The sequence below is a fragment of the Dasypus novemcinctus genome, chromosome 17 (assembly GCF_030445035.2).
Source record: "Dasypus novemcinctus isolate mDasNov1 chromosome 17, mDasNov1.1.hap2, whole genome shotgun sequence".
In the NCBI taxonomy this organism is placed as follows: Eukaryota; Metazoa; Chordata; class Mammalia; order Cingulata; family Dasypodidae; genus Dasypus; species Dasypus novemcinctus.
The window spans coordinates 83,234,392-83,258,326 of NC_080689.1; the positions used below are offsets into that span (position 1 = coordinate 83,234,392).

The 23,935-nt window shown below is 40.5% G+C and overlaps 1 protein-coding gene across 3 annotated transcripts in view; it reads left to right on the top strand.

The window, feature by feature from the left end:
• Positions 1-15,301, top strand: part of LOC131274036 (protein IWS1 homolog) — a 97,023-nt gene extending 81,722 nt beyond the window's left edge. For 2 of the 3 annotated variants that reach the window (XM_071208955.1, XM_058279058.1), the window contains exons 5-17: positions 2,683-2,753; positions 3,211-3,235; positions 4,997-5,067; positions 5,514-5,538; positions 7,760-7,830; positions 8,271-8,295; positions 8,880-8,953; positions 9,409-9,433; positions 10,809-10,868; positions 12,616-12,704; positions 13,115-13,233; positions 13,311-13,405; positions 15,015-15,301. In XM_071208955.1, coding sequence (XP_071065056.1) covers positions 2,683-2,753; positions 3,211-3,235; positions 4,997-5,067; positions 5,514-5,538; positions 7,760-7,830; positions 8,271-8,295; positions 8,880-8,953; positions 9,409-9,433; positions 10,809-10,868; positions 12,616-12,704; positions 13,115-13,233; positions 13,311-13,405; positions 15,015-15,064 — 800 coding nt within the window. In that variant the 3' untranslated portion in view covers positions 15,065-15,301. The remainder of the gene's footprint in view (positions 1-2,682; positions 2,754-3,210; positions 3,236-4,996; positions 5,068-5,513; positions 5,539-7,759; positions 7,831-8,270; positions 8,296-8,879; positions 8,954-9,408; positions 9,434-10,808; positions 10,869-12,615; positions 12,705-13,114; positions 13,234-13,310; positions 13,406-15,014) is intronic. The other variant, XM_071208956.1, reaches the window with a different exon arrangement.
• The last annotated feature ends 8,634 nt before the right edge of the window (positions 15,302-23,935 follow it).

Genomic DNA, 23,935 nt, shown 5'->3' on the forward strand with positions numbered 1-23,935 from the left:
CTTTCTATGGCAGTCATTGAGATCGTCCTGAGATGTGCAGAACACTCATGTCCCTGCATGTGTCAATTATTAGTTGAAAGAAACTGGCTGTGAATCAGCAGTGATGGTCATTTGTATGGAGCCTTCCATATCATGAAGGGTACTATATTCATTTTGCAGGGCTGCCATACAAAGTACCAAAATCTTGGCCACATAATAGCAAACAGAAAGAATAAGACCTAGAAATGTGTTCTTCTACAGCTCTGGAGTGCAGAAGTCTGGAATCAATGTGTCACAGCACCATGCTCCCTCTGGAGGCCCTAAGGGAAGAGTTCTCCTTTGGCTTTCCCTCTCTTTTGGTGGAGGATGGCAATCTTTGGTGATCCATGGCATGTAGCTGCATGAGTCCAGCCTCTGCCTCCACATTCCTATAGCCTTCTCCCTTTACTGTTTCTTTCTGTGTCCCTTCTCATTTTACAGGGACACTAGCCGGTTGGATAAGGGAGCTTGGGAATGGTATTACATGCCTATTTCTACATCAATGTGCTCTCTGGCTAGGAAAATGTTTCATGTTTCTGGGGAGGTTTAATTTTATTTCTTTTCCCCTTTTGAGTTCATGAAAACTTTGTTGCAGATGCTTTGGTATTTACATTTTCTTCTGATACTTTTTCATTTTTCTTTCTTTGAGAATTACTCAAAGAATTGGAACTTTATGATAAACACTTAGTGTCTTACACATAAAATTATTTTGTCATTTGCTTCAAGTGTCATTTGAAAATTACCCGTTTCCTAGATGCCTTAATCACTGTTTCAGTCATCGTGTAGGCACTGCACAGGAGCACTCCCTGATAAAATATTGGTCAGTGTCTTATTATACCTCTCTAAACAGTCCTCTCCCAATCCTTTCTCCATCCCTCCTTTCTCCACTCCACCCCACACAAACACACATACAGCACAGCAAAGAAACATATTCCCATTTAGATGCTGCCAAAATTGGGGTCACTATAAAGGTCTCCTAATTCTTCACTCAGAACTCTGTTCAAAGTTAACTTGTGGTTCATTCCATGACTTGGCAAATATATCAATTGAGACACTTATAATTAAGGTAAAAAATAATCCAAAGTGATATTTTTATGCATTTTGGGACAAAGGACTTCATAATAAATAAGACCACTATCATTTGTAATTGCTGTTCATCTCACTTGACTGGGTCTCTGTTAACAGTCAGGGAACTCATTCATTCAGAAGAACAGGCATTACACTTAGGCTGTCAACAATGGGATCTTTGCCAGCTTTGTCAGATTCATTCAAAAGGGAGATGATACATAAATAATGTGGCTGTTGTTAAGCAAAGCAGGTAAACTTGGAGTGTGGACTCCTGGGTTGGAAACTAGCTGAGTCTTGAGTAGATGTATCTTGAAAGAATATATGCAAATTGATAATAAGCACAAGAAATGATACTCAATATAATTAATCCTCAATGAAATGCCAGTCAAAACCACGATGAGGTGCCCCTTATATCCAGTAGGGTAGCTAACGTTTTTAAGAGAAAATAAAATGAAAAATAACAAATATAAGTGAGGCTGTGAATCAACTGGAAGGCCCATACATTGGTGGAAGGAAGGTAAAATGGATCAGCCAGCCACATTGGGAAATAGTTTGGCAATCCCTCATTGAGAAAAACACAGGATTACCATAGGGCCAGCAATCTAACAACTAGGTCTATATATAAAAAGAATTTAACTTAAAAGGGGGACACAAATAGGTATTTGAAAACTCAGTGTTTTTTGCAGCAGCATTCAGAATGGCCAAAAGTTTCAAACCACCCAAGTGTCCATCAAAATGGGAATCAGTAAAAAAAAAAAAAAAAGAAAAAAAAAGAAAAAAAGCATATCCATAGAATGGGCCACACAAAGTAAAGAAGTTCTGATGCACCCTACTATATGCATGATACTTAAAAACACTATACTGAGGAAATAAGGAAGATATGAAAGAAAGACAGTGTATCGATGTACTTATTTGAAATATAAGAAAAAGAAAACTCAGAGAAAGAAAAGGAGATTAGACTTTATTACCAGGGGCTAGGGAGATAGGAGATTAGGCTTATTGGTTAATGGCTACAGTTTCTGTTTCAGGTAATGAGAAAATTTTGGAATTGAATGTTTGATGGGATGGTAACACAACATTGGACATGTAATTAATTGATGACAGTAAATTAATTGTATAGATAAAAATGAGTAAACTGGCAAATTTTATGTTTGTAGATGTTAACTTGTTGAAAATTTTTAAAAATCCTGTAGAACAGATGAGAAACTCAAAGTCAACAAAGATCTGTGAGGGCGAAGCAGTAGCTCATGATGTCAATGAGTTTCCAGCCATTTTGCTGGATTTCAGAATGGGTCAGATAAGAGTTGGAGCCATATCACTGTATCATATTGTACATTTTAGTACCACTTGTTCGTGAGCTATTTCACATTGATTTAGACTCTCCTTAACTACAAAGCCAAGGGTCCTATTTCTGATGCCCATGATTTCCTCTCTTTGGTCTCCTTCTTCCATGAAGTGTGTCTGGGTAACTCCACAGTCCATGTTTCCTGACCACCCGGACCTGCACATTGTAAGCCCCTGTCTGGGTCAGGCAAAGATCCCTGAATAATATCAGCCACACCCCACTGTACTGACTGTTACTCTGTGTCCCCCTAGCTCCCCTGGAAGACCTGGTGGAGGACCCTCTTCGTGACAGGGAGGATGAAGTGGTTCCACCTAATGTTGAGGTAAGGTCATCTGTTTTGGTCTAAGACAGAAATATTCCTTTCTCTTATTTGTCCTTTTCAATTGAGTAAATATCATAATACACGATGGTGTGAATTATAGATATCACCCACTGGTCAGGGGAAAGGATATTTGGAAGGGTTCTCTTACCAAAAGAGCCCTGATAAAGAAGGCATTAGAAATTGAAGCACCAGGTTATATAGCATATGGTAGTGGGCTTGTGCCTCAGCACCAGTATTCTGCTTGGATTTGAACTTTTGTAACTCCCATCAAAATGGTCTGGAAAGTCATATCCATCAGGCAACACTTGAGCCATTCCTAATGTATTTTCCATGTTTATTTACGGGGCCTTTGACTTTACGAATGCTTCCTATCAGTTCTCATAAAATCACCAATACCTGAGAAGATGCTACTCGACATCATAGGATCCTCATAGTGTTTTCTTTTTTGCAATTCCAGGGGAACTCCAGAGAAAGTGAAAACGGTAGGTATTCTGTGCTAATCCCACATCCGAGGGTAAAACAGAGGTGAAATAAGGAACTTCCAGAAAACGTTCAGCTGGGGACATCCTGGACAAAGCATCATGGTGACGATGAAATGGTTTCTCTGAAGGGAATCTGCCCTTGTTACTACAGTCTGTGGTTTTGTCTGTGGTCTCTTTAGGTTGTGCAGGCTTTGCATGCATGGGGGTTTGGGGGGGTCTAGTGTGAGTTTCTGTGGTGTAATTTTGACTTTGTGTGTGTGCATATGGGGGCAACCATGAGCAGTTTCCCAGATGTTATATCCCATTTAGACTGGACAATTACCAGGGACAACAGGGACAGTTTTCTCAAATATACCCCATCACCACTGCATGTTCTATGTACATGAACTTGTTCCACACTCACCAAAGCTGGACCTGGGGTTTGCTTTCTATGACCACAACACAGATGGAAAACTGAGGGCAAAGGTGAACATCCCAAGCTCTTGCACTGCTAATGGGATGGTACTAAATGGGAACCTAGTCACATGTCATAATACTTTGAGTTACAGGCCTGAACTTGCCACGCAGCCATCTGCTTACTAGAAACCATACAAGGGAGTTACAGCACCTGTATATGTGCATACACCAGAATTTACATGAGCCTACAAAGAGACCAAAACTGCCCATCATTATAAAGTAGCCTCAGTGGTCACATGACCTAGGCCAAGTACCTGTGCTGGCTACCACAGACTTTGATATAGTTATTAGTGCTCAAAGGACACAGTAATCATACATGCTAATGAGCAGCTCCAAATTCTGAGAGTCATGAGGCATCACATAGGATGACGTGATCCATGATAACTGGATTGAGGTCACAGCTCAGGAACTTACCCGAAGCAGATAGGCATCGGGAAGACAATTTAGTACATATGACAGCATCATCCCAAAGGACACAATAGGCACTCAAATCACGAGTCCCACAAGATGGTCTTTGAAAAATAAGAATGCAGACACATCTTGGTTCTTAACCTGGTGTCCAAACCCCTTGTGGAAACGTTCCTAAAGAGCTGCATTTGTGGGTGTTGACACTCAATCTGTATGTCCCTACATAATGGCTATCCCACATTTGATGGCCAATGATGCACGGTCAGTATTTCAATGGCTACTCACACTTGGTGTGGGAGAGAAAGACTGGAAGTAAAACCATCTGATTAATAAGTGTTGCTATTTAAATGTAAGATTTTAGTATTCCCAATCTTCTGTGATATGTTATCTTTATCCCAATGGGTTAGTGAATAAATGCAATAGAATGCATTACATGGAATGGAATCCAGACCACCAGAATACTTTGCTTCTAATCAAGTGATAAATTTCCGTAGAACAAATGGTAAATGCAGTGTCTATATATGTGGTGTGGAGATGGAATTAATTTGCAGTTGTCCAGAAGATACTGGCACTTAAGCTGAGATGTACTATAAAGAGGAGGGATGGTGGGACTCAGGCATTGAATCATAGCCTGTTTTTCAGTGCCATTTGTACACTGGGTATGGTCAGAAGGTTTAGGTTGATATTAGCTTCAGAGCTAGGGATATATATTTGTTTCTTTCTGGCTGCTCTCTTTGCATCCTTCCTTCATGATGGAAGATGGTCCCACAGCAGTTCTCAGCATGCTTGATAAACTACCTCCTCTACACAGTTAAGAGTCTTGTCCAAGGCTGTAAATTTACTTTGAAATTTATGAGAAACACACCAATGTGATGAGTCATTCTGTGTCATTCCTAGGAGACCAGGAACAACTGATGGGGGCACTTCCAAGTGATCAAGAGGATGAAGAGGTCCCATTTAAAGCCAAGGTGAGCTTACTAGTCATTGATCTAAAGTTGATTTTTTGGTCTCTTCCATTGTAATTGATATCAGATGAGGATACTTAATCATGAACATATTAGATGAAATATTACATTTCCTTGGGGTGGGAAGCATCATGTGGGGGCTCTTCTAACTGATCCAACATTGAAGAGATCAACCACAAAGGGGAGCAGAAGTTGACAAAGTAGGCTTTTGCTCAGCTACAATTTTTTTCTCCTTCGATTAAGAATTTGTAATCGCCGCCCAAATTGAACTTAACAAATGTGCGTCCAGGAAAATCTCATGCCTTTCTTGGTGTGTCTGCTACACCTGCTCATCAGGTTTGCTTGACCCCTATTTCACATCTGAATTTCTAATGCTGCAAATCAAGCAAAAATCCTTTGCAAACAGCCGAAACATGATCTGATCCTCATAAGGTTTTCTCTGATTGCAGGTGGCCCCAGGAGAAAGTCAAACAGGTACATATCTAGAATTGCTGAATTGAGGTAATTTTGGATTAGACAAGCAGGGCATTGATCCTAGGTTTGCCTGGAAAGCCAGGGTGGTTCCAGTTACTGGTGGGATTTTTTGAGGTATGGTTAAACATTAAACATTAATTCCTCCTGATAAGGAATGTGGTCATGCTCTATTGTTCTCTCAGTAGATGTATTCACTTCACTTGAATGGATTTGTGTCTATGGCAGTCATGGAGTGTGTATGAGCGAAGCCTATTGGAGGGATTGAGAAGGTGTGTGTTGGGGCATTGCTGTGTGTTTCCCTAAGTGAAGGGTCCAACATACACAGGACAACTGTCATTGAAACCTTTCTAAAACACCATCACATCACCACAGCACATATTGCATATAATAACCTGTGAACATCTCACTAGAATCAGTCCTGGAATTATGTAAACTCTCCCTATCCCTTACAGCCAGGTTCTGAGGGGCATAAGTTAATGACCCGAGATTTCAAATTCCTAAGTTGTAGAGACGAGATTTGGACTGAGGCATGTAACCCCTATACTACTACTCTGAACTACTGAATATTACCTAATCACAGGTATGGGTCACTAGTGACAATGAAGGAATTTCCACTGCCTATATATATGTAGGTGCCCATGGCATTTCCTAAACATGACACTCGTGTATTAGATATTCACAGGGGTCACATAACACAGGTTAGCAGGTGCATTTTACAAGATACTTATTCACAGTTATTAGTGTGAAAAACACATAGAGAGCCCCACATGTTGCTGGTAAACTCACAGACTCTCAGACTCGTGAGGTTTCAGTGGGACAAGCTTGCCAATCGCTGCCAGTACTGGGTCACAGCTCAGCACATGGCCCGAGCAGACAGACAGGGATTGGAGAGATATTTTCATCTATTTAATAACGTTATCACCATAAGCCATTAAAAAAAAAAAAAAAAAAAAGATCATTCTGTGAGCTGCTCATTTGAGGAAGAGTAATGAGTAAGAACTCAAATTCCCTCTTAGCCATTAGGTTCATGTTCATCATTCTTATTTCAAGTTTCCCTTATAGCTAGCACAGAGATTCATGCTCAACCTTCAATCGATCCTAACTCTCCCACTGTGGGATGGCTCATATAATCATGGAGAGGCACATCACGCAATGAATACAAAAACATGGTAATGAAAAGGAAGATGAAGGAAAAATATCATATGGTGAACATTGGATACTTTTAAATGGTAGTCCATGAGTACTATGACAAACCCTATAAATATTATCTTTATGACACCTGTTAGTGACTCAATACAAAAGAATACCTTGTCTAGAATTAAATCCAGTCAACCAATAAATGAATAAATAAAACACTACACAACAGATTAGTGTTGTAGTAGGAGCACTTTGCATTAGTGGAGATGGAAATGACCTTGGAAAGTTCAAAAGGGCATTGACAACTTGTCTAGATTCAAAACAGGAAGGGGGAAGCAGATTTTGTCTCAACGGACAGAGCGTCCACCTACCACATGGGAGTTCCAGGGTTCACACCCAGGGCCTCCTGACCCATGTGATGAGCTGGCCCACGCGCAGTGTTGATGCGCACAAGGAGTGCAGTGCCATGCAGGGTTGTCTCCCACATAGGGGAGCCCCACACACAAGGAGTGTGCCCCATAAGGAGAGCCTCCCAGCATGAAGAAAGCGCAGCCTGCCCAGGAGTGGCGCCACACACACGGACAGCTGACGCAACAAGATGACGCAACAAAAAGAGACACAGGTTCCCAGTGATGCTGACAAGAATATAAGTGGACACAGAATAACACACAGTGAATGGACACAGAAAGCAGACAATGGGGGGGGGGAGAGGAAGGGGAGAGAAATAAAAAGTAAATCTTAAAGAAAATAATAAAAACACAACTATTAAAAAAACAGGAAGGAAAAGTGATGGAGCTCTGTAAGTAATACCATCTGTTTAATACTATTTTTAGATTGAATATATCATGTTGAATTTGGATACCTTTAGGTACACAGACAAAAAGTTTTCATTTCTCATTTTTTTCCTGTTCCTCTTCTCCTTTACCATCCTTCTTCCACCAAGGAGGATGGCCCAGCAACATATTTTTACAGACTTATTACCCCTCAGGTCCCTATTTTCTTGCCCCCTGCAGTGTCAGGGTAGGTCCCTGAGTAACCCATGAACACCACCCAATGTATTGACATTTACTCTGTGCCCTCCCAGGAACCCCTAAGGGCCTGCTGGATGAGTCCCCCAGTGAGAGGGAAGATGAGGAGGTTCCATCAAATTCCAAGGTATGGTCACCCGTTCTTTCTCTGTTGTCAAATTGCTGATTTTAAGTTTTTTTGGTTTGTTTTTTTTTTTTTCTTTGTTTTATTTGCCAATTGAGTTCAGATATGAAAATCAGACCAAATAATTATAGGTGACGTCTATGATTTCCTTAGTCAGGAGAGTGTTCATTTGGAACCTTTTACTAACATCTCTGCTTCAAGAGGAACTTCAAGGAGTCCCCCCTACATTACAGGGCTAGGTTTCCTCCTCAATAGATGGGAGAGATGCATAAAACAGGAAATGCTATGCCTTTCCACAAGTGTCTGTTACAATTACTTTTTGGGCCTTCATCTCAACCCGTTTCCCATCTAGTTTTCTAAAGGCAGCAAGAGAGTAAACCAACTGTACAAACACTATACAGCCTGCTCCAGTCCTCAGAGGGTTTTCATTTCTCTAATTGTAGGTGGCTTCAGGAGTAAGTGAAAACGGTATGTATTTTGGTATCACTTTACTTCTTTTTTAAAAACATCTGGATGATTTAAACTAGGGGTTTCATGCTTTCTTTACTGTGGAAAGCATCCTGATTTTACCTTCCATGTGGGCATAAGAAATAGAGGGGTCCTTCTGTTTTAGAGGAAGAAAAATGTCCACATTGTACAGTACTTTCAGCAGTTGTGTTCCCCTTGGGTGGGTTGGGTTTTTGTTCATATCCCATGATAGTTGCACATTTTACAAGTATTTAAATGTTCAAAGTTCAACAATAACATTGGGCTTGAAAATGGGCAGGAGGAGCGGTAAGAAACTGTCATTGAACAACATCCTCTTTTTTAGTACCTTTACAGGTTCCTTTTATGGTGCTTTGGGATGTCTTTAGCTACAGTGCCAAGGACTGCTTCCCTTTGTATTGCTGCTCCTCCCTGTTGCCCTCCTTCCACTCCTTAGCAGCTCACTTAGGCTTGCTGAATACCTGCCTCCTTGTTATTCTAATCCCTCCTCCAAGTCAAGCAATGCTTCATGACTAAATCCAGAGCAACTACCCCAATGTACTGATGCTATTCCTCTGTTCTCCTAGCTCTCCCGGAGGGCCTCCTGGAGGAACTTCTGAGTGCCCAGGCAATAGAGCACACTCCATTTACTTACACCAAGGTAAGGCCAACTTTCTTTATCTGAGATAGAACCACTGCATTCTTGGCTTCTTTCATTTCTAATCCAATTCAGTTACGAAAATTTGACCACGTACAATATAGATGAGAGGTTCAAATGCTTGGTGCGTCAGTGTTCAGTGGGCATGTATTAGGAGCTAATCCCAGTTTGAAGGGGGCAATCATAAATGGCAGCATCAGGTTATAAACTATATGGCAGGAGGACATTCTTTAGCAGAAATTTTTTCACCTGGAATTAAGAATTTTGTACTTAGTAATCAAAATGGACTTGAAAACTGCATCATCCAGGACTGTTCATGCTTTACACCTGCTTTTGGTTTTCCTTAACTTCCTTCTTTCCCTCTTGTATTCTTAAGTCACCAAGAGGACACAAGCCTCTTGTAGCACTATAGATTAAGTTCTGATCCTTACGGCATTATCTTCTCTGTAAAATTGCAGCCAGTCCCAAGAGCAAGCAACAATGGTAAGTATTCTGAAATCCTACACTTGCTGAGAAAAAGTCCAGATATTGAAAAACATGAATCTTCCTTGTCGATTGAGTTTAAAGAGGTTCCTGATGACAACCTCCTTGAGGGAATAAGGATTTGGGTGTGGTGAATGAAATGGATATTCCAGGTAAGAACTAGGGTTGTCTTTCTTAAGAAGTTGAGTACTGATTAGTTGGCATGTGTTTGTCTGCATGGAAGTGGTGTGTGTTTACATGTGTATGTTTGTGATGTGATTCTCAGAATACATGTTTTGATTCTCAATGGGCATGTGTACAAATGTGAGTCTTTAATGAGTTTTCTGGATTTTTCACACACCAAACAGCACAACGACTAGTGTCAACTTTCTTTGTAATAAATCCCATCAGTATCTCTTCATGGATAAATATATATGTCAAATATTATCAAATTATGTACTACGTTAGTGTGGCTTACAATATGTAGTGTGGCTTACAATATGTCAAGTATACCTCAATAACTCAAGAATAATCCATCAACATCAAAGAAAATTTTCATGAAGCTCTACAGGGACAGAAATGTGGTACAGGACCCTTTTTCTGGGATGTAATAATATGTCTTGGCTTAATAATAAGCTTTATAAGGCTTTACTTATACCTCATAGCACCTTGAATGGTCAGGATGAAAGAAAGGCAGACATACATGTCCATTCATTAACGTATGAGACAGGGCAGTTTTGAGAAGGTGAAGAAAAGTCTTCAGAACTGGACATTTAATGAATACAGTCCAAAGAACTTGAGATTTTAGGTGCTTTGACTCCTAATCCACACATTTTCTTCAAGTCTCTTCTGCCTGGCAGAGTCTCTAAAGTTCTGCTATGAATTTGTCAACATTTGTCATTTTAGTTCACACAGCCAGGGCATCTAGAGCAGATTCTAGTTTTTGCAGTTTTGCTAAAGCCCAATACCCATTTGTGCTGGTAGCTGTGGTAGGGATGATGCAGAAGGGAACCTGTGCATCCTCACAAAATGCTCCCCAAGGCAGCAACCCAGAGTCTAGCACTAGGTCTGTGCTTTGAACTCATCTAAGACAGAGCATGTCCAAAGAGTCATAATTTCAGGGTGACAAGATTGGAGGGTCAGTGCTCTATTTTCCAGCTAAATAAGGGAGTGAGAAGTTGAGAGCTGATACCTTCCCCTCCTCTCCCTCACTTGCAAGCACTTTGCACTTTCTTGCTAAGGCCTCAGGCTCCAGAGGGGCCCAGGAAGGTCTTAGAACCCAGGGCAGAGAGCTGGGTTTTCCTACGGTAGCCAGAGAGAGATCTCAAGGAAGAAGGGAGGGATGCGAGTGGCCCAATCCTTAATAACGTTCCTGCGGATCTTTGTTTTCCTGAAGACTGGCTTGCGGACTGCAAGTATGACTCCACTAGCAGCGATGACGAAGACGACAATCCAGGTAGGTTACAATTCTCGAGGAAGGATCCAATGGAGAAGATACCAAGATCAGTAGTTATACCTGGTGCCTTGGAGTCTATGGAGGGGGGCATATTAGAAAGTTTAGGAAATATTTATGAGGGCCTGCTTTCATCTTTTCGTTTTCAATAACATAAAAGTAGGAGATATAATGACCGTGAGCTTTGTGTGTGTTGTGTGTTAAATGAACTTTCCATGTATTTTTTAAAAAATTAACTTCCCATGGGTTAGTTTTTTCATGTCTTCTCAACAGTCTGACAACAAAACTTTGGTTTCCTTTGCTTAGCATCCCATAGTAACCGATACAAGAAATCGTGGTTTGGATTTAAGTGTTGAACTTCAATGGAGTGGGTCTGTTGGGACACAATCTCTCAGGTTCTCACCTGGACCTGGGACAAAGTGTTTTTAGCTAGTGCCAGATGGCACCTGAGAAGTAGGGCCTCATCCCGTGCACTTTTAGATCTAGTTTTAACTTTCTTCATGTTCCATCCTTACTGCGGATCCTGCTTTAAAGGTTAACCATGGGTTGGAAGCCATGAAGAACATTTTCTCTGGGCTTAGCATGTACCTGTGTCCTTGAGAGGTGTGGCTAAAGCACATTCTTGAACTCACTACTATTTTGCACTTCCTACCCAAATCCAAAATGCCAGTGTAGTTTGGAAACCTAAATTTAATTACGTCTGAGAATGGTTTGAATCCAGTTGCCCCAGAAGAGCTTTCAAAGCCCAGCAGGCTTTCTGAGGACTTGTATGAATGGGCCGCTGACTTGTTTCACACACTGGCTCTCACAGTCCTACGGGGCTGGTGCTCTGGAATTGAGTATGCCCAAATCAGAGCCTCTTGGCAGCAGGGCCACAGGTTTCCTCCTGCTCTTTGAGTTCAGTGCTATGGTCAGCAGTGCCCTGTTTCTCAAGCAATATTCATTTCTCTCCCTGTGCCTTTCTGCAGGCTTCTCAAAGCACCCAAGGTACTCAGGCCCAAGAAGGCTTGATGAAACCTAGAAGGCTCAATTCATTTAAATGGCCACACATTCTACACAAGGCTATTAACACACCTGCAAGATAAGGGAACGTGGACAAGTTACTTTATGTCTAATTTCCTGTTAATCCTCTCTAAATCGCTTTTTTTGGAACCTATGGAGATGTTGAGAGGACAGAATGTTTGCATCACACCTAAAGCCATACCAGACACTTCAAAAATCACTTGCTTTTGGGGGTTGGTGGTAGCTCTCTTCCACAAGATCTGATTCAACTCCAGATCCTGAGTGTTGCATCTGGAATTGGTAATTGGCCAATCCATTGATTGGAGAGGGTGGCATGGTACACTTGATCATTCCCCTGTGTTCTCATAAGGAAAAACAATGTGAATGGAAGACAGGAATAAAGGAAATAAGCAGTATTGGGAGAGAGGAGAGGCAGGGAGTTTCTGAGGCAAGATGATGGAAAGGAAATCAACATCATGCTTAGCAAGACATAGAGAAGATGCCTGCCTTCTTTGAGGACAAGGAGGAAATGGGCATTCCTCCCCAGAATTATAGTATATGAGGTCTGGTAAACGGACCCTGTTGACATTAGGCCAACCACACAGGGCACAGGAGACGTTATCGAGGCCCAAAGAAAGTTGGGGTGATACAGACAGAATTGGGTGCCAAGCTCAGGTCACGGTATGACAAAGACAATAGGGGCTCTAATTCTCCCCTGAACCCTAACTTTCTCCTTTCCTTTTGCAAGGTCACCCTATCACAGTCACCGCAATGATTCACTCAGAGGCGTTTTTCTCGGACTCAGAAGAGTCAGACGTAGAGAATGGCAATATGCATGTAATTTATTTCCTCTTCTTGCCTAATTTTAAAATCTTCCTGTTTCTTCTTTGTAAGCATTTCTTTGTAGCTCTTCTCTTTCCCCCTCCTTTTACAATTGTCATCTCAAAGGCCCTGGTAGCCTCCAGGAAGGTGAGGTTATACAATTGACAATGTTTTTAAGATGTTTCTCCACCTTCTTCACCTACTGTATTTCAACATTGCATGGATTTCCAACCCTACTATGCACCATAAATCAACTGGTGTGTCCCTGAATGGCCCAGGCGAGAAGTTGTGCTGAAGTCTGAAGCATTGGCCCACATCATGTGGGGTTGGCCCCTGGGAAGTTTGTTCTGGGATGGACTCTCCCTTCACTGCCGTGTTCCTCCACATATGGCTCTGGAAAAGCAAGTGTGTTCTCTACCCTGCAGCTGTCTACACTCGTTGAGGAGGAGGAGTCTGTTTACATCGACCTTCTTTTCCGGGAATGCACAGAAGGAATCAATGATGTAAAAAGAGATGAAGAAGAGGAAGAAGAGGAAGAAGAGATGTTAGTGTGGAGTAGTGGGTAGGATGAAGAGGGAAGGGAAACAAGTCCACATGCACTAACTTTCTTTGCCACTTCAGGAAATTCAGCGTTCATGAGGAGCTTGCTGGAGTGCCTGCAACTGTGTGTGAATATGGAGGCGGAGATAGGAATCTGAGGGGGAAAATGAGCACAGGCAAGTGAAGGGTGCCCTGAGAATCTCTCCCCATGAGTAGAAGTGCTTTCCATGTAAGCCCTAAAGCTGATCAGCTATGCCTTCCCTTGGCTCCTTAATTTGTAGGAGAGGGCTCTAGCCCTCTTCAGAACCAAAGTTTGCCCTCCCAGTCCACCTAAGGCCTGCCAAATCCTCCTGTCTTTCTTACTGAGTGTGGTGTACACTGTGGAGTGACCTAGAGTGCCACCAGTTCTCACAGGGAAAGGGTGAATTGGCCTGTGTTAGGTTGCCAGGGCTGCTTTATCTGATACCAGTGATTAACTGGGGTAAACACAGGAATTGACAGTCAGTTTAGGAGATTAGAAGCAAAATCTAGGTGTCAGCATGATGATGCTTTCCCTGATGCTGCCAGCAACACATAACTCAACCTCTGCTTCCATCACCTGATCATCTGTCTTCATCTGTCTCCCGGTGCTCCTGCTCTGAATTTGTCTAGTCTTCCTCTCTTTGGAAGGACTCCAAGCGTATAGGATTAAGGTCACCCAGATGCAGGTTGGCCTCCCCTTCACTAGTAAGATCTCTGACGACCCTATTCACAGATGAGTTCACATCCAAAGGTGTGCAGGTGAGGATGAAAGCATGAGTTTATGGCTGCCCATTATTCAATCCAGAACCCAGAACAGTGGGGTCACTCTCAGGCAAACAGGGTAGCTACTGAGGCCCTGTTTTCTACCTCAGTGGGACCTGAGTCACAGCTGCCCAAGCCTTGGGGTCCTAAGCCTCTGTAGTTTCCTTCCTCGTCCCACTTCAGCTCACACTCATTTTCTCAAGCTGTACTTCTTTAGAATTTATTCATGTATGTAGAATTCAAACAAACACAAAGCACAAAGGAAATCTCCCTGCAGGGCTTGCTAGGAATGAGAAAATCAGAGAGGACTGCATGTTACTTAAGTCCCCTTATTTATTTTATATTGTTTAAGTAATAACTCTTGTTAGATTATGATGAGCGTTTTGTAATACTTACATGTTGGAATATCTTAATGTAAGAAACTATATGATTTTGGCATCACAGTCACTTTATATTAAAATGGGTTGCCCAGCAAGCTCAGTGTTTGATTTAGAATGAAACTGTTAAATAGGGAAAGAGCTCCAGGAATCGGTCCCTTTTTAATCTGAGGCTTTCACCACTGGATGCTGTTGAGGACCAGGGTGGAGGGAGCAAGGTTATCACTTCCACGCCTCTCCCTTCAGAATTCCTGCCCCTCACCTGGCCCAGGGAGATGGGACTCTGCCTTTTCTTTCTAGAGGACTTGAGCCCACCTTTTCTTCTGCATCAGTTTCGTTCTCCAGAAGACATTCACTTGAAAGGTGCCCAATCTAGCAATCAGGTCACAGCCCATTGCCTGGAAATTTAGAGACACTCTTAGTCACAGACAGCACCCTATGCAGACAGCAGCAGTAGGAATTCAGTCCCTCTGGATCTGGCTCGTGGGATATCATGGACCAAAGATCACCTCTCCAGGGTTGGTCTGAGGTAACTTTTGAGTCCTGCAAACCACCTCAGGGAAACCTAGGCTCCTACCACCTCTGTGCCTCCCCAGTGATTCCAGATCCTGTATTTGTGTTGCAGATCCTACAACTGACTGCTACAAGGATGCTGAGCTGGAGGCCTCAGCCTGAAGCTGAGTAGAACTGGAGATCTTATGGCGCTTGGCGACACTTATGTGCTCACCCTTTTACTCCACTATGAATGAACAACTAAGTGGCACTTTAGTTTTTAATCCAAAGACTTAGACGAAGTCTTAGAAATAAGTTTTACTTTTAATGTTATATGCCATATGAAACAACTTTTGTACCTTTACTACTTATATTTCTTATTCTTTATGTAATAAATAAATATACTGATAAGTACCCTAAGCAATGCTAGAGCTATATGAATTATAATATCTGGTCTCCGTATTGGCTCCCACCAAGGTGAAACACTCACTCATGGAATCCTCATTGAGTGTTTGTTGAAAAAATAACTGGAAACTGACAGCTTATCATAAGCCCTCCTGTCAATGGGTTTTTAAAATTTCATTTACTGAACTATGTTCAGTCACCTGGTATGGGTCATGCCAAAAATGCTCATCTTGGTCTAGCAGGATAACTTGAATTTCAGGGCCTTTTTCACTTACATTGCAGTGTTGCTGTGTATAAAACCATGATTCACATTTCATTCCACAAATGTTACCCCATTTGCATCTGGCACAAAATCTTGTTCTCCAAAACACTGATGAGATTCTAATTCCTTCACATAATATGAGTGAGTGTAAATGTTTTCACATTTTGGTTAACCTGGTTAATTTTCCTAGAATATCCCTTGCTTTTAGTCCTTCCAAGTCAGTGCACAGCATGCACTTCTGACACGCAGCTTCAAAGAATTTCCTTCCAGAGGGAAAAAAATAAACAAATTGTAATTTTTTGGCATTTCTTTCAAGTCTTTGCTTTTGGATTTGCTTTGGATTTGGATTTGCTTTTGGATTTCGAGACACTCCAGTGTTCAGGTATTAGACCAACTATGCCATTTGTCATTCTTTTACTTTTTTTCCCCAAATCTTTTACATTCTCCACAAAATTTCTTTTAAACACTATCTGCTTTTCCTTTTGCTTTCCACTTAACCATTTCTGGTCATTCTATTTATTATGCATTACAATTCAATTTTGAACTGATATTTTTCTTATTTTCTGATGTCATCCCAATCATTGTTTGATTTTCTATTTTTAATTTATGACATCTTATGTATTATCTCATTTTCTAAATGCCTTTTATTTACTTTTGAGAAAGCATTTTTCAGGACATAATATACATAATGAAGAAGGCCTTTCATGCATTTGTTGTGGCTACTCTGTATTCCGTTTCTCCCTAAATTACTTTGTTACATGAAAATAATGTGATTTTTTTCTTCGTATTCATATAATTAGAAAAAATTATAGAAGTGCAATTCAAATTAGCTTTCCCAGGAACAGAGATAAGTGTGTCTTCCTAGATTTTTTTATGAAATTTTTTAAAGTACAAAATCTTTCTTCCTGGTATTTCCAGATGCTTCAATTCTACCTCTCTTAAACATGGGACTTTACTCTCATCACCTCTATTGCACCTATCATTTTCTTTCTTCATCTGACTAGTGAATATTCCTTTTCATATATACTCTTTACCTGAAGTGAAACATCTTTTACCTGACGTTGCCAAAATCTAGTCGTTTTCTATAAATGCCCATATAGGTTGAAAATTAATTATCTGTAAGGGATTTTCCATTAGATATCTTGCGTTGTATTTCATTTCTGAATTATAGTTGCCTATTTATCTGTTTTATTTCTATAATCATTTATATTTTAGCTACTTATATTTATTTTACATGGAAATTTCTTTGTTTTTATACTCCATATTTCAGTCATTTGAATTCAGAATTATTAATTTCCTCCCCAGTTTTAAATCAATATTCATACATATTTGGTGTTAGCAGTGGCAGTTCATATTCAGTGAATTAAAAAAAAATGCTGCTGCTTTAGAGTCACAATGACATAGGTTCATTGTCATTCATATCAGGTCTGCAATATTACCACCATATGGTATATACTTATCATCAGACACATACATCAGCATCCCCCAATGTAATAGTTCTATTTCCCATGGTCTCCAAGGATGTCCTTAATACTTGTCTCTCCTTCATTAAAAGTAATGTTTTATAAATAACTTCTAGAAAGAAAAAATTTGCTTGATATGGTTTACTGAATTTTAAAATTTAAGAATACATAAAAGACATTTCAGACATATTCTACCATGATCTTATTATGAAAGTGGGACACTTTTACATTATTAAGAATTACGTTCTTCAAAACCATAAAAATGTAGGTTTCCTACAATTAACTCACATTCCAGGATTTCTGAAGTGTGCGCACAGCCTTCCTATAAACTGGGGACTTTCTGCGGTTCACTGAGTGGAGGGTCATTTGTGGAAGTCATTCCATTCTCTTCACACCTGCGTCCATATGGTCCACTGCAAACATTATATTCAATTGTGAAATACTGAAAGTTTTTGCCATGACAACAAGATAAATTTGCTCACTTTCATCACTGCTATGCAGCATTATACTGGAAGTTCTAGCCAGAGGAATTGGGCAAGAAAAACGGAACTGAAGAAGGAAGCTATTCTGATACACGGATGACATAATCTTTTAATAGATATTCCCAAAGAACCCTCAAAAATACTACTGGAACAAATACAGACATTAAGCAAACTTGCATTGTATGAGATAAAACACACAAATGTCAGTTCTGTTTATATAGTATGGTAAAAAAAAAAGTCTAAGATGGATTTTTTTTTAAAAATCCATTCAGTTACCCTCTAATGAATAAAATATTTAGGAATGAATTTATTGAAAGTGTAAAGCACTTGAACAAGAGCAGTCATACCTGAATGAAACTGAAGAAGACTTAAACAAATGGCAAGACATCCATTGTTCATGGATGGTAAGACTAAATATTGTTCTAATACCAATACTACCCACAGGGAACTACAGGTTCAGTATTATAGTTATAAACATCCCAACTGACTTTTTTTTTTTCTTTTTTACAAAAATGGAAAAACAGATGCTCCAATTTATATGGCATCAGCAAGTGGCTAGAGGATGCAAAACAAACAACTTTCTCTATGGTGAGATTGGGATTGATTAATTTATAGAACAGGAGGAGGGCTTTGTTATGGATCTGGCTGCTTTAGATATGTAGGAATTTCTGGGATACTCTGAGGAATATTGGGGCTCACAGAAAAAGGGGTTCTAATTCTCCCTCTTAATGGCTGCCATCATTTTCCTGAAATTCTCATGGGAACTCAGAGGCAAAGATGTAAAATATCTCTGAGAACAGTACTGTGTCCTTCCTTTGGGGAATTTTCATGTAGGCTGGGTGCAGTCTTGGGTTCTCAGAAGGAAAGAGTGCCCTCTGGAAGAATAAATAACTCACCATGTCCCCTGCTCTATATACCCTAAATCATAGGATCTACATTGAGTTAAGCATGAACAAGGGTATGAGAATTTACTCAACATAGTGACCAGTTAAATTCACATGAAAAAGAGAAAGTTTCATTGACACATCTTACAGAATGGACACAATTTAGTTGAAGAAGGATTTGGGGAAGTTGTACATACCAGGCTGCTCAAAGAGTGGCTCAGGTCTTCAGTCAGGGAGACGAATGTTGACAACCTCTAGAGAAGTTCTCATATCGGTGACTGAACTTTTCAGCCCCAGAATTTCTATTTCAGTTGATTTTACATTTTTACCTCTTTACTGATATTCTCTGCTTACTGAGACACCATCCTCATATTCTCCTTTTATCATTGAGCATATTAAAAATCTGTAATGTATAACTCTGTTTTATAACTGAAGGATATTTTCCATTAATTGTCTTTTCTCTTGTGTGTGGGACATTCGTTCTTGGTACACTCCATGCCCATAAAACTGGATCTTTTGACTATTTTAAGGTGGCCAGTCTGAAAATCAGATTTTCCTGCATCCAGGGTTTGTTGTGACTGCTTGTTGTTTTTCTTCGTTTGGTCACTTCTTGGCACTAATTGTGTGAAGTCAGTACAATTTGTCATGGATAGTCACTAAAATCTCTTGTCCCGGTAGCTTACTGGCCAGACAGTAAATGGACAGAAATTTCCACATATGCCTAAAATCAACAATAAATTTAAAAGTCCTTGCAGATATGTGGTATGTATACACTGCAACATGGCTTCAACACTCAGTTTATGACTCCACAACTCCACATGTCCTGTTGGTACAAATCTTAATAGTAAACCAGAAATGAGTGCTTAGGTTGTTCTCAGGTCCTTTTTATAAATGCACCCAGTCCTTCTATATACATAGATTGTACATAACCAGGAATATATTGCAGCTTTTCAAGGATCTTATTAGCCAAAGCACCTCATTCCTCAGCCTTCCTCCGAAACATTCGTCTTAGTGTTTTGCTGCCCCAGTGTATTCCTGTGAGCCATGTGGCATCAACTAGTCTATTTGTCTTAAATGTTTTGGGTGAATACCTCTCGGGTAACCACCTGAGCACCCAGAGTTCCCTTAGGTGAAATATATGCAGGTCCTTGGAGAAGGACCTCCATGGATTTGCCATCCAAGTAAAACAGTCAACCAGAAGCCTCTCTGAAAAAGGTCCTTTCTGCTCCCTCTGGTATAGGTTATTGTAACAGAAATTCAGGCTGTTGTCTGCAAAGCCATACCAAGGTGGTGAGCAGAATGGGACCAGAGTAAAGGAAAATAACCCAAACCTCTCTGACAAGTTTCACCTGCTTTATTTATTTATTTTTTTCTCTTTCCCTCACCTGATTCAAAGTTCCCCTTCTTGCTGTATGATTTTGGTTAGATTCCAGAATTCATAACAATTTTATTCTGCTATTTTTGTCATTTTCTTTGTTGCTTTTGTGGATGGCTTGACTCCGGGACTCCCCAAATCCACTATTTTTGCTGTCGACATTCTGTTCCTTTATAACTAACCAACCCTTAAAATTTGTACATAGTGTGAAATACTTCCCCGATAAGCTATGATCTGAAATTCCAGATACATATTTTATTATTTCACTCTGCTTGGGGTTATTCTTTAAGCAGAAGCTTTGTAACATCCTAATGACTGTTTACCATCTTCCTTCTTCCTTTTCTCCCACAGTTATTCTCAAATTGCCTTTGCTTGCCACACATCTTGAACTAGTATGGGGATGGCAGGAATGGTGAGAGTGCCTCTATGGCTAGTTTTTGTTTTTCCATAGATATATTTTGGAAATATATATATATTTCTTTAAAAAAAAATATATATATATATATATTAAAGAAGCTTTAGAATACAAAAATGGTACATCCAAGGGATTCTCATATGCCGCACTCCCTACCCCTCCGACACTTTCACTCATTATCAACATCCTTCATTACTGTGTTACATTTGTTAAAATTGACAAACCCATGTTGAAGCACAGCTATTGACCATGGACTACATTTTACGATATAGTCTACATTCTGTCCTGCACAATTTTGTAGATTATGACAAAATATCCAATGGCCTGTATCTGTCATTGCAATGTCATGCAAGACAACTCCAATGTCCTGAAAATGCCCTCACATTACTCCTATTCATTCCTCTCTCATCCCTCAGAACCTCTTGTGGTCACTGTCTTTATATCAATGCTAAGAGTTCTTCCAGTACTAGAGTAATATTAAGTCTATTATGTCTACTTTAATAATGTCTACTTTAGTCCACTGTTCATGCCCCAATCTTGAGGATTTGGGGATGGTGATGCCCCCAAAACATACAAATTTTAAAAACAACAACAACAAAAAAACACTATTAAAAAATTGATGGGGCTGAGGGATGGGGAGTGGGGCATATGGGAACCTCTTATGTTTTTTAGGGTAACATTTTATGTGATCTATTAACTTTAAAAAAGATAATTAAAAAAATAAAAATTGAAAAACTAATAATAATGTCTACATTAGTCCATTGTTCATGCCCCAATATTGAGGATTTGGGAATGGCAATGCCCACTCTACTTCTAACTGAGAGGTCGCTTAGATCCCATAGGGCAGATGGATGGAACTATCTTGCTTGCAATTGCAGGCACTCTCTGCTACTTGTAATGGGTGTTCTCAATCATCATCTCCCTGTTAGTTGTCCTGGGCTCATCCAAAGAACTGGAGTGTAGGTGTAGGAACTCTGCTGAAATTCAGAGCTGAAATGGCCCATGGATGGACCAATGATTTAAGTCTCTGGGACATATATTTAACAAGTATAGTGCTAATTAGAGGATCAAATAAAAGGGGCGGGATAGCCATGTGTAGACAACCCAATGAATGAGTATAACTATGTTACATTGGGGAGCATATATACCAAAATAAGGCAGGGAATGGAATTCCTGAGCTGTCTCCCCTCCTTATAGTATCTAGATGTCTCCAGAGCCCCCAGAAGCCCCACTATTTGAGGCACTGTTTACTGTGGCTGTCAAAGAGATCCTGGTAATACTTGCAAAAACATAACCTCAGGAATGGCCTCCCAACTCACTTTGAAATTTCTTGGTATAAAAACTCATTTGTATTTAATATTTCCCCCTTTTGGTCAAGCTGTTTTTCTAGACGCATTGCTAGTTGGTGCTTGGTAACAATCCCCTGGTGCCAGGGAGGCTCATCCCTGTGAGTCATGTCCCATGGAGAGGGGGAGGTAGTGTATTTATATCCTGAGTTTGGCTTAGGGAGAAGTCACATTTAAGCAATAAGGAGGCTTTCAGGAGGTAACACAGGCAATATATCATACTAGGATAAGTTTCAATTTCACAAGGAAAGGCTCATAAGTACAGTCATCGATATCAAGGGTCTGGCTTAACATTCTGCCTTTCTTCAATAGGCACTACAGCACTCTGGGATTCTTGCTGTTCTATTAGAGAATGTAGCAGAACTGCCCAGAATGGGAGTTCAGTGTCCTTTTCATTACTGTGTGATTCGTGAATGGAACTGGCCCTTCCGTAGACAATTTATTGCATGAGTCCTTGGTCTGTTTCCTTCTATTCAGGATTGCACTCACTGTCCGTTCTCTGCTTCTGTCCACCCTGCTAATAATGGGTGAAGCCTTTCTCTTTTGTGAGACTGTGATGGTTTAAAATGTATCACATAGTGTGGTCTTTGGTTGCGATCTGGCTGACCTAGGTATGTAATTATTGGAGGGATTCCTTGAGGGAAATATGTGTTCACTGAGTATGGGCACGTAATTCTCCCACTTCACAGAAGGGCAAAATTCCCCCATATGTCTTGTTGGGACTCTCAGGGAAGGACAAAATCTATCTAGGAAAAGGACTGGCTGTCTCCCTTGGGGTTTAGGGATCAGGCTGCAAGCAGGCTGGACTTATCAACAGGATGTGGAGGACTGTGAAAGAACAAATAATCCATAGAGTCTCTTTATTCAGTGTACAATAAATCATAGGATCTGTAGTGAGTTCCTGAACTGAAAAAGGGTGTGGAAAGGCATTTAATATCTCTTGTGATGAGTAAAATTGATTTGAACTGCCAGATTTCAGAGCAATAGCTGCCTGAATCAACTCGATTTGGTGAGAAAGGGTCCAAGCAGGGAAGATACATACTCAGTGCTTGTGTACTCACTACCCACTCTCAGTCTAGACTCCTCAGGAAGGTGTGCAGATGGTAGTCAGGGAGATAATTGGGGCCTGCAGACTTTATACCTAAAACCAACAATCCCCAATGCAGCAGGTGACTTTTGCAGTGGATGGTCATCAACTGGTCATCTAGGGTTGGTCAATAGAAGGTGAATCTAATCCTTTGATGATCTGTTACATGGTAGTTGGTCTGGAATGCCTGCAGTTTAGAGACAGCTTGTGAGCCACACAGACCACTAGTCATTCAAGATAGTCACTTGACTCCCAGAAAGTCTCACAGCAGGAAAGAGAAACACTGATGATGCAGGGAAGGAAGGCCACAAGTTTGGAGTTTATCTAGACCATCAGTGGACTTCATGTAAGGGAAATAACACTGTCATTTAGGTCAGGGTTTGTAATGTAGTATCAGGAGATTGGGTCAGCATTTGGGCCCTCTTGTGGCTCAGGAATATCCTCGGGGGCTTTGATTCCCACCCCCAGTAACTTTGTGGCAGGAACGTTTTTTAAAGGGAGGGTCCTAATATGCCACGGCTCATCTGGCAAACCAACAAGTCAAAAAATTTGCAGAAAAGCAATTAGGAAATATTTTGAGATGAATGAAAACAAATATACTACAACCAAACTTTTGGGATGCAGCAAAGGCAGTACTGAGAGGGAAATTTATACCCCTAAATGATTATATTACAAAAGAAGAAAGAGGAAAAATCAAAGACCTAACTGCACACTGGGAGGAACTAGCAGAAGAACAGCAGACTAAATCCAAAACTAGCAGAAAGAAATTACAAACATGAGATAACAAATAATGAGATAAGAGTATAAAAAGCAAAAACAATAGAGAAGTATTGAGAAAACCAGATGTTGGTTCTTTGGAAAGATCAATAAAGTTGACAAACCTTTAGCTAGACAGACAAAGGAAGAAAGGGAGAGGATGCAAACAAATAACTTCAGAAATGAGCAGGGAACATTACTACTGATCCCACAGGAGTAAAAAAGATCTTGTTCTTCTTTGTCAAAGGTAGCCAAGGCAGTATACCAAAAATGCATCGGCTTTTTATAAAGGGAATTTTTTAGGGTAAAGGCTTATAGTTCTGAGGCTGCAAAAATGTCCAGACTGAGGCACCATCAGAGATGCTCTCTCATCAAAGATTGGCTGCTAGCAGAACCTGTAGCCCTGCCACATGGCAAGGCAAACTGGTGGCCTGTGTGTGCTGTCTCCTCCAGGCTGCATTCCCCTTGAGCTAGCTATGGGCAATGAAGCATATGGCAGGGCTAGTCTCTTCATCTTGGAGCTACATTCTGTGCTTAGCCTGTTGGGTATCACATTTCTTCAGCTATGGCAGCTAGAGA